At 39.7% G+C, this 14,407-nt stretch overlaps 1 protein-coding gene across 5 annotated transcripts in view; it reads left to right on the top strand.

The window, feature by feature from the left end:
* GPATCH8 (G-patch domain containing 8) overlaps positions 1-14,407 on the top strand; it is a 119,906-nt gene that overhangs the window by 65,813 nt on the left and 39,686 nt on the right. For all 5 annotated transcript variants that reach the window (XM_025861724.2, XM_073889176.1, XM_073889174.1 and 2 more), the window contains one exon: positions 98-184. In XM_025861724.2, coding sequence (XP_025717509.2) covers positions 98-184 — 87 coding nt within the window. The remainder of the gene's footprint in view (positions 1-97; positions 185-14,407) is intronic.

Raw genomic sequence — 14,407 nt, 5'->3', positions numbered from 1 at the left:
TTTATTTTCATGCAATACTGTAGTTGTGCAGATGACTTTTTAATGGCTAATTGGGGTACTTTAGGAATTAAGACTAATTATATCTATTTTTATTAAGCTTGATTATGCTGAAGATGCTACCGAACGGCGCCGTGTCCTAGAAGTAGAAAAAGAAGACACAGAAGAATTGAGACAGAAGTATAAGGTACTTGAATGAAGCCATTTTTGCATGTTGGGTGCTCACACTGAAAGAGATACTCATTTTGGTGGAAAGGATCTCTGTTGATGATAGCATTTGTTTGATCTTTGGTGATGATTAGTAATTAGTAGTAGACCTCAGGTTTCTGTTCCTTTCCTGTATTGCTGTTGTAAAAACTATAGCGCTAAGACCCACTTCAGAAGTCTGTTGGAATGATTGCATTAGTCTCTGAAAACACAGTGCCTGGTACATAGTAGGGAGTAGTACCAGTAAAAATTGTTACTTAAGAGTCCTTTGGGGGCGCCTGGGTGGCTCAGTTGGTTAAGCGACTGCCTTCGGCTCAGGTCATGATCCTGGAGTCCTGGGATCGAGTCCCGCATCGGGCTCCCTGCTCAGCAGGGAGTCTGCTTCTCCCTCTGACCCTCTTCCCTCTCGTGCTCTCTATCTCTCATTCTCTCTCTCTAATAAATAAATAAAATCTTTAAAAAAAAAAAAAATTAAAAAAAAAAAAAAAGAGTCCTTTGGGAACTTGAACCTATTGACAAGACTTTTGTTTTTCAATGGCTAGAGTATTTTAAGAATAACAGATTGAGGGGCACCTCCGTGGCTCAGTCAGTTAAGTGACCGACTCTTGGCTTCAGCTCAGGTCATGATCTCAGGGTCATGAGATTGAGCCCCGTGTTGGTGTCCACATTAGTCATGGAGCCTGCTTAAGATTCTCTCTCTTCCTCTCCCTTTCCCCCTTGCTCTCTCTCTTAAAAAAAAGAGAGAGAGAGAACATCAGTGTTTTCCTTTTTAAGGGATTAGTTTAAACTGCAGAAAACTGCAGTTTAGACCATGTTATAAGTTAGCTTTCAAATAGACTGACCAGGGAAGATGCCTTTCAAGATGTACTGTGCCCAGTCTCTACTATAGCATAGGTAAATTTGAAAGTAAGAAATAGGCTTAATTAAGATTATCATATAGAAACTGATTTTGGTCAGGAACCTTAAAGTGGGAAGAGGGAAAAGGGATTTATTTTTAAAAATCTCTTTTACCATAAAAAATAGCTAATATAAAAATGATAGAACTATAAGAAATGTTACATCTACCACAATAGTGGGAGATTTTAATATATCTTTCAATAATTGATTTTAGAAGTAGAAGAAAAATTCAGCAAAGACATTTGGAAAATTTGAATAACACATTAACAGATTTCATCTACTGGTTATATAGAACTATGAATCCAATCACTTTGAAAATCAGAAATTTTGAACATATATGGAACATTTATTTATTTAAACAAAATTTTCTACCATAACCTGTGTCGTAAAGTATCAATAAATTTCGAAGAACTGAAATCAAGTTAAGCCACAAAGCAATCAGATTTTTACCTTTTTTTTTTTTTTTAAGATTTTATTTATTTATTTGACAGAGACAGCAAGAGAGGGAACACAGCAGGGGGAGTGGGAGAGGGAGAATCATGCTTCCCACTGAGCAGGGAGCCCAACATGGGGCTCCATCCCAGAATCCTGGGGTCATGACCTGAGCCGAAGGCAGACGCCTAACGACTGAGCTGCCCAGGCGCCCCAGCAATCAGTTTTTTAAAAAACTTACACATACCATACATACAATACTATACAATACAATAATCATACCATAAATAATCTGTGTAAAAGGAAAAAACATAGAGCTTATAGAAGATAGTATAGAGGATTCTCTTTTCTAGCTGTACCTAACTTACATTTACTTGTTTTTCATTTTAGTGATCTTTTCTTTCATGTTTTATTATGAAAATTGAGCATACAGAAAAATGGAAAGAACTGTATAGTTAATACCCATATACCAACCACCTATATTCCATAATTAACATTTGTAAATATATTTTATTACATGTCTAACATTTTTTTATTTTTATTTATTTTTTTAAAGATTTTATTTATTTATTTGACAGAGAGAGACACAGCGAGAGAGGGAACACAAGCAGGGGGCGTGGGAGAGAGAGAAGCAGGCCTCCCGCGGAGCAGGGAGCCCGATGTGGGGCTCGATCCCAGGACCCTGGGATCATGACCTGCGCCGAAGGCAGACGCTTAACGACTGAGCCACCCAGGCGCCCCTAACTTTTTTTTTTAAAGATTTATTTATCTGAGGGACACTTGGGTGGCTCAGTCAGTTAGGCATCTACCTTTGGCTCAGGTCATGATCCAGGGCCCTGGGATCGAGTCCCAAGTCGGGCTCCTTGCTCAGTGGGGGCCTGCTTCTCCCTCTGCTTGTGCTCTTTCTCCCTCTCTGACAAATAAATAAAATCTAAAAAAAAAAAAAAAGATTTATTTGTCAGAGAGAGAGAGTGGGGGGAGGGGCAGAGGGCAAGAATCTTGAAGTGGACTCTCAACTGAATGCAGAGAACGCGGGGCTCCATCCCACAACCCATAAGATCATGACCTGAGTTGAAACCTAAGAGTTGGACGCTTAAGACTTGTAACTGACTGAGGCACCCAGGTTCCATACATGTCTGACTCTTTTTAAAAACAACTTCACTGGCAGTGACTTTTTAAATTCTTGAAATATCTCTTTTATTCTATTTCTAATTTGTTTTTGGTTTTTGGTTTTTTAGTAATGTCTGGGTTTTGTCTTTGGGGTGCTATTTGTGCCTTTTCTTTTTTAAGATTTTATTTATTTATTTGAGAGAGAATGAGAGAGAGCACGAGAGGGAAGAGGGTCAGAGGGAGAAGCAGACTCCCTGCTGAGCAGGGAGCCCGATGTGGGACTCAATCCCGGGACTCCAGGATCATGACCTGAGCCAAAGGTAGTTGCTTAACCAACTGAGCCACCCAGGCGCCCTGTGCCTTTTTTTGTTTTTAAACATTGTAATGTTTTTATTTTATAATTTCTTTCAAATCTTATTTCTAGTACTTGATTATATATATATATTTTTTTTTAAGATTTTATTTATTTATTTATTTGACGGAGAGCGACACAGTGAGAGAGGGAACTTCCACAAGCAGGGGGAGTGGGAGAGGGAGAAGCAGGCCTCCTGCAGAGCAGGGAGCCTGACGTGGGGCTCGATCCCAGGACCCCGGGATCATGACCTGAGCGTAAGGCAGACACCCAACGACTGAGCCACCCAGGCATCCCGATTATATGTTTTATAGTTTGTTGCTTCTCCTGACGTTTTCACAGTATTTGTCTCCTTGTGTGGCTTGCAATTTTGATTGTCATCTTTTCATTCTGTGGAAGTTCCTTGTATCCTGGATTTTGGAGGGAGTTCTTATGAGATAGTTTCATATGTGCCTTTGCTGAAATCTAGGGTCTTTAACTGCTGTTGGACTGGTTTTAAAATGTTAATACCTAAACTAAGGGTTCCTGCTGTGAGTAGATGGTGTAAATCCTTTACATCCACCAATGACTGGTCTGAAGTTCCAGCCTCTTCTTATACATGACCCTTTCAATTTATACCCTGATAGATGATGAGTTTCTTGATGTCTTCGTGGACAGAAGGTAATGATAAAGTTCTGTTTTCTAGTTCCTGTTTCAAGGATGGAGACAACTCTTTTTTTTTTTTTAATTTATTTTTTAAGTAATCTCTACACCCAACTTGGGGCTCAAACTCACAACCCCGAGATCAAGAGTTGCGTGCTCTACCAACCAGTCGGTAGTCACTCTGTAGAGACAACTCTTCATATCTCTGAACTTTTCACAGGGAGAGCTTACTAGCTTTCTGTCATCAAGGTCCTGAAACCTCATCTTCAAGCACCTAGGGATTGCCCTGTCTTGTTGAGCTCAACTGCATATTAAAGTGTGTGTGTGTGTTTTATAAAGATTTTATTTATTTGAGAGAGAACACGAGCAAGGGGGAGAGGCAGAGGATGAGGGACAAGCTGACTCCCCACTGAGCAGGGAGCCTGACTCAGGGCTTGATCCCAGCAGCCCAGGATCAGCGGCCCTGTGTGTTTTATGTTATCCAGAATTATAATATAGTGAAATCTTCCTCTTCCTTCTCTTCCTTTTTTCTTTTCCTATTCTCTTCTCCCTGTCCTTTTCTTTATGCACTATTCAACCCATTTAGGCTGGCTTTAGCACTTATCGCTGAACCAATTTATTTAAGGCCACAAAACACCTCTGTTTGCTAAATCCATTAGATCTTTTAAAAATTTTATTCCATATTCTGTTTCTTGGCAGCATTGAATACAATTGACCATTCTTTTCTCTTTAAAACATTTTTTTTCTCTTGCTTTTGAAGATTTCATACTTTCCTGTATTCCTTCTTCTTATCTCCCTCGCTGCTTCTGTATAGGTTCCTTTGTTGGTCCCTTCTTTTCGGCCTAAACTCTAGATGTTGGAGTTATTCATGTTAGACATAGGCCTTCTTTTTCTGCCTAACACTGTCCTTAGGCCCTGAGTGGTTATGACACTATGTTTCATCATCTTTCACATGGTTCTTTTTTTTATCCTTTAGGACTTAGCTTAGGAACCTTCCCTCATCACCCAGTTTAAATAAATCCTCCACTCTGCCTCATTCTCTTGCAACACTGTCTTTTGTCATTTATAATTATAAATTTTTGTTCACTTGTTTATAGTCTGACTACTGTTTGGGCAGAAATGGCATTGAGGAGAGAGACTGTGTCTATTTGTCTGCCAGTATATATACTGTATCCAGCATAATGCCTGGCACATAAGTACTCAGTAAATATGAATTGAATAAATTCTTTGAAATAAGGGGAAGATCCAGATTTACTTGGTATACTGTCAGAAGTAGAAATATTCTAAAGTGGGGCGCAGAAATAGAAATATTCTAAAGTGGGGCACCTGGGTGGCTCAGTTGGTTAAGCATCTGACTTCAGCTCAAGTCATGATCCCAGAGTTTGGGGATCGAGCCCCACGTCAGGCTCACTGCTCAGTGGGGAGTCTGCTTCTCCCTCTCCCACTCCCTCTGCCCCTGCACCTGCTTGTGCTCTCTCTCTTTCTCTCAAGTAAATAAATAAAATCTTTTAAAAAAAAAATATTCTAGTGGCGCCTGGGTGGCTCAGTTGGTTAAGTGACTGCCTTTGGCTCAGGTCATGATCCCAGGGTCCTGGATCAAACCCCGGATCAGGCTCCCTGCTCAGCAGGACCCTGCTTCTCCCTCTGCCTGCTGCTCCCTCTGCCTCTGCCTACTGCTCCCCCTGCCTGTACTCTCCTGCTCTCTCTCTGTCAAATAAATAAATAAAATCTTTAAAAAAAGGGCGCCTGGGTGGCTCAGTTGGTTAAGCGACTGCCTTCGGCTCAGGTCATGATCCCGGAGTCCCTGGATCGAGTCCCACATCGGGCTCCCTGCTCGGCAGAGAGTCGGCTTCGCCCTCTGACCCTCCCCCCTCTCATGTGCTCTCTCTTTCTCATTCTCTCACTCTCAAATAAATAAATAAATAAAATCTTTAAAAAAATCTTAAAAAAAACATTCTAAAGAATACATTTTATTGTTTTCAAGTAAAAGTTATGCTATCAAGTGAATAATAAATGGAATAGCTGAGTAATTCACAGCCTCTTAAGATTATGCATTATATTTTGAGGCTCTTTTTGTCCTCCTACCCCAAGAAATTATTTCTCATTATTTGAACTCTTCATATTGGGTAGAGCAAAATTACTTATCCCCATTTTATTGATCAGATGCACAGAAATCTTGTCAACTCTTAACTGTACTATTTGTGAAACCCTTTCCCCTTCCTGCTTGTCACTGATTTATTGCACTATATTTGTTCTTCACCTTCACATGACCTTGGAACCTTGACTTTAGTAACTTAGCCCCTCCTTAATTTGTACCTCTCAAACACCACAGATTTTTACTTCCTCAACACTTTGATCTCAACTCTTTTCTTCCTAATCCTTGTGTCATAGCTACTTATTTACCAAAAGTCTGTCTCCAGTCAGTACAAATACTTGCATTTCTACATCTTTACTATAATGCAGTATGAGACTGGTCTTGATTCACTGGGCTCACAGAACTGCCAAGTAATCTTTCATATGTCATTTCCTGCTTAGTCCCCTCATCTTTCAATTTTAAGCATTGGTTCTCATGCCTTCATCTTCCCTCAACTGCCCTTGTCCTTCCTCCACCTTCCCTTACTCCTAATAGAAAATTTAACAAAGAAAATTTGGACAAGGTGAGAGTGCATTCATCTGCCTGTAATATCCACCATCAAACTTGGGCACAAATAATCCTGTCCTTAAATATTTCTCCCCTTTCACCATCCGTCAAAGGATAATTCCTACCTATGAATTCTGAATCTTAGACCTCTGTCTTATAAAAGGACTTGACATCTTTGTAAAGGTGTAACCTTTGGGGTGCTGGGTGGCTCAGTCAGTTAAGCATCTGCCTTCAGTTCAGGTCATAATCCCAGGGTCCTGGCATCGAGCACCACATCAGGCTCCCTGCTCATCAGGGAGCCCTGCTTCTCCCTCTCCCACTCCCACTGCTTGTGCTCTTTCTCTCTCTCTCTCTCAAATAAATAAATAAAATCTTTAAAAAACAAAGGTATAACCTTGGCAGCCTCTCTCATTATTCATTCTTTTCCTTTCACCAGTAAACATGCTCACACATTTGTGGGGGAAGAGAACCACTAACTAAAAAAAATAACTGTTGACTTCCACTCTCTGTAGCTACCATCTTCTCTTTTTATGTCTTTAGAACTACTTTTTTTTAAAAATATTTTATTTATTTATTTATTTGAGAGAGAGAATGAGATAGAGCATGAGAGGGGGGAGGGCCAGAGGTAAAAGCAGACTCCCTGCTCCGCAGGGAGCCCGATGCGGGACTCGATCCCGGGACTCCAGGATCATGACCTGAGCCGAAGGCAGTCGCTTAACCAACTGAGCCACCCAGGCGCCCTAGAACTAAACTTCTTAAAGAGTAATCTCTGCATTCACTGCCTCCTTTACGTCACCTTCCATTCTTTTATTTTTTAAATTTCATTTTTATGAAAATTATATTTGCACATGGTTGTAGAGCTATTTGGCTCTAAATTTAAATAGGTTTAAATTTTAACAGGAAAGAAATGCAGTCCCATTTTGACACCCTGAGTATTTTATTAAATACTGATAAGATTTTTTTTTTTAAAGATTTTATTTATTTGAAAGAGAGAGAATGAGAGAGAGAGAGAGAGCACATGAGGAGGGGAGGGTCAGAGGGAGAAGCAGACTCTCTGCCGAGCAGGGAGCCTGATACGGGACTCGATCCAGGGACTCCAGGATCATGACCTGAGCCGAAGGCAGCTGCTTAACCAACTGAGCCACCCAGGCGCCCTGATAAGATATTTTAAAAATATGTGTCAGATAAGGGGCTCCTGGGTGGCTCAGTCAGTTAAGCATCCAAATCTTGATTTTGGCTCAGGTCGTGATCTTAGGGTCCTGAGATCAAGCCTCAAGTTGGGCTCCACGCTCAGCACAGAGTCTGTTTGTCCCTTTCCTTCTGTTCCTACCCCCCTCCCGCCCCCTGCTTGCACGTGCTATCTCTCTCTCTCTCAAATAAATAAAATCTTTTTTAAAAACTGTGTAAGAGGGCGCCTGGGTGGCTCAGTTGGTTAAGCGACTGCCTTTGGCTCAGGTCATGATCCCGGAGTCCCAGGATCGAGTCCCACATTGCGCTCCCTGCTCGGCAGGGAGTCTGCTTCTCCCTTTGACCTTCCCCCCTCTCATGCTCTCTCTCTCTCTCTCTCTCTCTCTCTCTCTCTCTCTCTCTCTCATTCTTGCTCTCAAATAAATAAATAAAATCTTTAAAAAAAAACAACCGTGTAATATATAAAGAATAACTACAGACACTTGTGTGTTTTCTACTCCATTTAAGAAAAAGAACATTACCAGTAATTTTATGATTGCATTCCATTTCTTCCTTCTCCAGAGGTAGGCACTATCTTTTGTGTTTATCATTCCCTTCCATTTTTCCAGATAGATTTTTGTTGTTGAGATCAAATTTACCATTCTACCATTTTAAGAATACAATTTAAAGACCTAACATATTCACAATGTTATGCAGTCATCACTACTAATTCCAGCATTTACACCACTCCAGAAAGAAACCCCAATACTCTTTAGCAGTCACTCCTCACCCTACCTTCTTCCCCTGATAACAACTTTCTGTCTCTAGGTTTGCCTGTTCTGGACATTTCATATAAGTTGAATCATTCAATATGTGGCTTTTCATATCTGACTTCTTTTACTAAGCATGTTTTCAAGGTTCAGTCATGTTAATAGCATCTGTAAGTACTTCATTTCCTTTTTATGGCTGAATATTACATTGAATGAATATACTGCAGTCTGTTTAATCATCAATTAATGGACATTTGGGTTGTTTCTGCTTTTTGGCTATTATAAATAAGGCTGCTGTGACCATCTTGTACAAGCTTTCGTGTAAATATATTTTCTGGTTCTCTTGGGTATCTACATAGGAATGGAATTGCTGGTTGTATGCTAACTCTCTGTTTAACTCTTTGAGGAAGTGCCAGTCTAGTCAAAAGCGTTTGTACCATTTTACATTCCCACCAGCAGTGTATGAGAGTTTGTTTCTCTACTTCCTCACTTATATTTGTTGTCTTTTTTTATTACAGCCATCCTAGTGGGTATGAAATGGTATCTAATCATGGTTTTGATTTGCATTTTCTTGACTAATGATGTTGAGTATCCTTTCATGTACTTATTGTCCATTTATTATTCCTTTGGAGAAATGTCTATTCAAATCTTTTGCCCATTTTTAAATTGGGCTGTCCTTTTATTGTTTTAAGAACTCTGTATGAATTCTGGAAATGAGACCCTTGTCAGATTTCCAAATATTTTCTCCCATTTTGTGATTGTCTTTTCATTTGAAAATGTCCTTTGATGCACAGATTTTTAAAATTTGATGAAGTCCATTATCTTTTTGTTGCTTGTATTTTTGGTGTCATTTAAGAATCCATTGTCTAATCCAAGGCCATGAAAATTTATACCTATGTTTCCTTCTAAGAAGTTGTAGTTTTAGCTCTTATATTTAGGTCTTTGATCTATTTTGAAATAAGTTTTTTATTTTTTTTTACTTTGTTTTTTAAAAATTTTATTTATTTGTCAGAGAGAGAGACAGAGCACAAGCAGGAGAGCAGCAGGCAGAGGGAGAAGCAGGGTCCCCGTTGAGCAGGGAGCCCGATGTGGGACTTGATCCCAGGATCCTGGGATCATGACCTGAGCTGAAGGCAGCCGCTTAACTGACTGAGCCACCCAGGCATCCCTTGAAATAAGTTTTTTAAATTAATTTTTGTATGTCATGTTTGGTAGGTGTTCCAACTCCTTCTTCGTGTGGCTACCCAGTTGTCCCAGCCATTTGCTGAAAAGATTGTTCTTCACTGCATGGTCTTAGAACCTTGTTGAAAACCGTGGTCTTAGGGCACCTGGGTGGCACAGTTGGTTAAGTGTCCAACTCTTGGTTTCAGCTCAGGTCATGATCTCAGGGTCCTGAGATTGAACCCTCCATCTGGCTGCCCTCTCGGCAGGGAGTCTGCTTTGGATTCTCTCTCTCTTTCTCCCTTTCTACCTGCCCCGCTTGTTCTCTCTCTCTCTTTCTCGCATAAATAAATCGAAAACAGAAAGAAAGGGAAAGAGAGAAAGAAAAGAAAAGAAAAGAAAATCACAGTCTTGCTTATTGTTGCTTTGTAGTAAGGTTTGCTTTTGGGAAGCCTTCCTACTTTATTCCTTTTTAGGATCATTTTGGGTAGTCTTGATCCCTCCCAATTCTGTATGAATTTTAGAATCAGTTTGTCAATTTCTACAAAGAAGTCAGCTGTGATTCTGATAAGAATTATGTTGAGGGGCGCCTGGGTGGCTCAGTCGTTAAGCGTCTTCCTTTGGCTCAGGTCATGATCCCAGGGTCCTGGGATCAAGCCCTGCATTGGGCTCCCTGCTCTGCGGGAAGCCTGCTTCTCCCTCTCCCACTCCCCCTGCTTGTGTTTCCTCTCTCGCTGTGTCTCTCTTTGTCAAATAAATAAATAAAATCTTTAAAAAAAATAGAATTATGTTGAATCTGTAGGTCAGTTTTGGGAGTATTGTCATTTCAATAATGTTAAATCTTCCAATCCATGAACATGAGATGTTTCTCTGTTTCTTTAGATCTTTTTTTTTTTTTTTTTTTAAGATTTTACTCATTTACTTGTCAGAGAGGGAGAGAAAGAGCACAAGCAGGGGGAGCGATGTGCAGAGGGAGAAGCAGCCTCCCTGCTGAGCAAGGAGCCCAATGCAGGACTCTATCCCAGGACCCTGGGATCATGACCTGAGCCGAAATCAACAGACGCCTAACCAACTGAGCCACCCAGGTGCCCTGTTGCCCCTTACATTTTAAAATGGTTTTACAGTGTGTTTTGTATCCCTAAACATGTATCGTTTAATTTTACATGGTTTTGAATATTTTATCTTTATTTTTTGTTAAGATTTTATTTATTTATTAGAGAGTGTGCTCTAGGGAAAGCATGAGCAGGGTGAGAGGCAGAGGGAGAAGCAGACTCTCCACCAAGCAGGGAATCCAATGTGGTGCTCGATCCCAGGACCCTGGGATCCATGACCTGAGCCGAAGGCAGATGCTTAACCAACTGAGCCACTCAGGCACCCCAATTTTACTTGATTTTGAACTTTATGTAAATGGAAACATATTTCCTGGTATACGTGTATGAGAGTTTATCCAGAGTTTGGCTTTTGTTTTTATTATTCTGTTACTTTAAGTAATTGTACCTATGTATTTTCCCTGACCACTGCTACACCTGACACCTGTATATATTGATAAATAATGTCATTATCATTTTTTCCCTTAGAAATTCTGTGGTTTCCAATTTATAGAAAAACCTTTAAAAATGTTAATTCCTAGTTTTATTTTGCTGTGTTCATATATGTTGCTTATATTATCTCTTTTTGCAATTTATTATGGTTTCCTCTATAGCCTAAATGGTCTATTTGGTGAACATTCTGTGAGTACTTTAAAAGGTGTGTTTCCTATTTTCAGGCCACACACCTTAATATATCATTAAGGTGTTCAGTGTCTTTGTTTATTTTTATCTTTTCCATCTGTCATTAAATGAGAGATGATTTGATTCTCCTTTAATAAATCTCTAATTTTGGGCACCTGGGTGGCTCAGTTGGTTAAGCAACTGCCTTGGGCTCAGGTCATGATCCTGGAGTCCCAGGATTGAGTCCCACATCTGGCTCCTTGCTCAGCAGGAAGTCTGCTTCTCCCTCTGACCCTCCCCCCTCATGTGCTCTCTCTCTCTCATTCTCTCTCTCTCAAATAAATAAATAAAATCTTTAAAAAAACTCTAATTTCTGCATCATGAATGTTGCTGCTGGATTATGATAGATATTAAAATTTTTAGATACCATGAGTTGCCTTCACTGACATTATAAATATAGTGCCTTTATCTTGTTTAAAGCTTTATAGTGTAATCTCTGCCTCAGTTGAAAGTAAGACCTTTATTCCTGCTTTCATTTTGTGTATATTGCCTTGTATATCTTTGGGTTTTTTTTTTATTTTTCTTTTCTTGTAAGGTTTTTATTTATTTTTGTGTGAGAGAGAGAGATAGAGAGCAAGCACGAGCGGGGTGGGGGGCAGAGGGAGAAGCAGACTCCCTGCTAAGCAGGGAGTTGGACCCAGGACTCGATCCCAGGACCCGAGGATCATGACCTGAGCCGAAGGCAGACACAGACACTGACCAAATGAGCGACCCATGTGCTCCTGTGTTTTTTTTGTTTTTCTTGTTTTTTGTTTTGTTTTTTAAGATTTATTTATTTATTTGAGAGAGAGGGAGAGAGAACAGGGGGAGAGAATCTCCAACAGACTCCCTGCTGAGTGAGAAGCTGGACACAACACAGGGCTTCATCCAGTGATGCTGAGATCATCTCAGCCGAAATTAAGAGTCAGTTGAGCATCCAACTGAGCCACTCAGGTGCCCCTATCTTTGTTTTTTTTTATGTTCAGTATTTCTGAATCACTTTGTTTTGGATGTGCATCTTATAAGCATCATGGAGTGGGCTTTTGCTTTGCTTTACAATATGAAAAAATTTTTAATGACTTAACTATATATATATTTTTAAGTAATCTCTCAAACTCACAACCCCAAGATCAAGAATCACAAGCTTAACTAACCGAACCAGCCAGTGCCCCAATTTTTTTATATTTTATGTGACAGATAGGTCTGGTTTAGTTTATATTAGATTTTAGCCTGAGTTTTTCCTCATCATTTCTGCATTTTATATCCCAGTAACTTCTTTAAAAAGGATTGTGCAAACAATATTTCCTCAATTATTTTTGTAGGATGAAAAAATATTTATGAAATAATCAGTGACATTTTAACAATAAATTAAATACATGGTTTAATGTGGTCTCAGGCAGATATTGCCCTTGGGAAGAAGCAAAATTCAGACTTCTAGAGCAATTTTCAGCATCAAAGAACTTCTAGATAAAGCCCCCCAAAATAGGAGATCATAGTTCTAATATAGACCCAACTAAGAAACTAGATGTTCTGGGCTAGAGTTAGCAGGGGAGGGGGGGGAAAAGCAGAATCAGACCCCTTAAGTCTGAAGGTATTGGGGTTGTCAGCTTGGATACAGCATATAAAAGAAGCGTATTTGATTTGTTTAAAGAAATAAAAAGGATTGAGATTATGAGTAAAGGGCAAGAGACCATATAAAACCTCAGTGAGAGGATTTAATAGCAGATTATACAAATGTAAATATTAAACTATAATACATGTGAAGAAATATCCAGAATGTAGCAAAGTGTAGAGAGGGAGGGCAAGAAAAAGAAATGGAAAATATGTGAAAGAGGTTGAGTTAGATGATAAAATACTGAAGCTCTTAATACGTATCTAGACAGAATTTTACAAAGAAAGAAAAAGCAGGGCAGAGGCTCGGAGAAAAGATTCCAGAATTGATGAAAAACACAATTCACAGATGCAGCAAGCCTAATGAATCTCAAGCAAGAAAAAAAAAGTTTATACATAGGCACAGCAAAATGGTACAGTAACAAAAAAAGAGACATAATCTTCAAAGAACTGTTGCAGTAACAAAGAGAAGTCAGAATACAAAGTTGATTCTTTTATTTTTTTTAAAGGTTTTATTATTTTTTTAAGATTTTATTTATTTGACACACAGCAAGAGGGAACACGAGCAGGGGGAGTGGGAGAGGGAGAAGCAGGCTTCCCGCTGAGCAGGGAGCCTTATGCAAGGCTCGATCCCAGGACCCTGAGCCGAAGGCAGACGCTTAACGATTGAGCCACCCAGGTGTCCCCAAAGTTGATTCTTTTAGAATCTAATGAATCTTAAATGTGCTCAGAGCAGACAATCATCATCATAGAATTGTACACACAGAAAAAATGTCTTTAAGATTAGAGATAAAATAGGTATCAATTTTCAGATAGAAAATTAGTTTGCCACCAAAGACTCTCGTAAAAGAAATTTTATTTCAAGATTGTATTTATTTTTTTATTGTTAATCCCCATACATTACATCATTAGTTGTTGATGTAATGTTCCATGATTCATTGTTTACATATAACACCCAGTGCTCCGTGCAGAATCTGCCCTCTTTAATACCCATCACCAGGCTAACCCATCCTCCCACCCCACTCCCCTCTAGAATCCTCAGTTTGTTTTTCAGAGGCCATAGTCTCTCATGGTTCGTCTTCCCCTCTGATTCCCCCCCTTCATTCTTCCCCTCCTGCTCTCTTTTTCTTTTTTTTTTTAACATATAATGTATTATTTGCTTCAGAGGTACAGATCTGTGATTCAGCAGTCTTCCACACTTCACAGCATTCACCATAGCACATACCCTCCCCAATGTCTATCACCCAGCCACCCTATCCCTCCCACCCCCCACCACTCCATCAACCCTGTTTGTTTCCTGAGATTAAGAATTCCTCATACCAGTGAGGTCATATGATACATGTCTTTCTCTGATTGACTTATTTCACTCAGCATAATACCCTCCAGTTCCATCCACGTCATTGCAAATGGCAAGATTTCATTCCTTTTGATGGCTGCATAATATTCCATTGTATATATACTACATCTTCTTTATCCATTCATCTGTCGATGGACATCTTGGCTCTTTCCACAGTTCGGCTATTGTGGACATTGCTGCTAGAAACATTGGGGTGCACATACCCCTTCAGATCCCTACATTTGTATCTTTGGGGTAAATACCCAGTAGTGCAATTGCTGGATCGTATGGTAGCTTTATTTTCAACTTTTTGAAGAACCTCCATGCTGTTTTCCA

Source organism: Callorhinus ursinus, unplaced genomic scaffold (genome assembly GCF_003265705.2).
Source record: "Callorhinus ursinus isolate GAN/ISIS: 27379988/994484 unplaced genomic scaffold, GSC_fseal_2.0 scaffold102, whole genome shotgun sequence".
Lineage (NCBI taxonomy): Eukaryota > Metazoa > Chordata > Mammalia > Carnivora > Otariidae > Callorhinus > Callorhinus ursinus.
The sequence above is the reverse complement of the archived record's forward strand: the minus strand, read 5'-3'. Positions and strand labels throughout refer to the sequence as shown.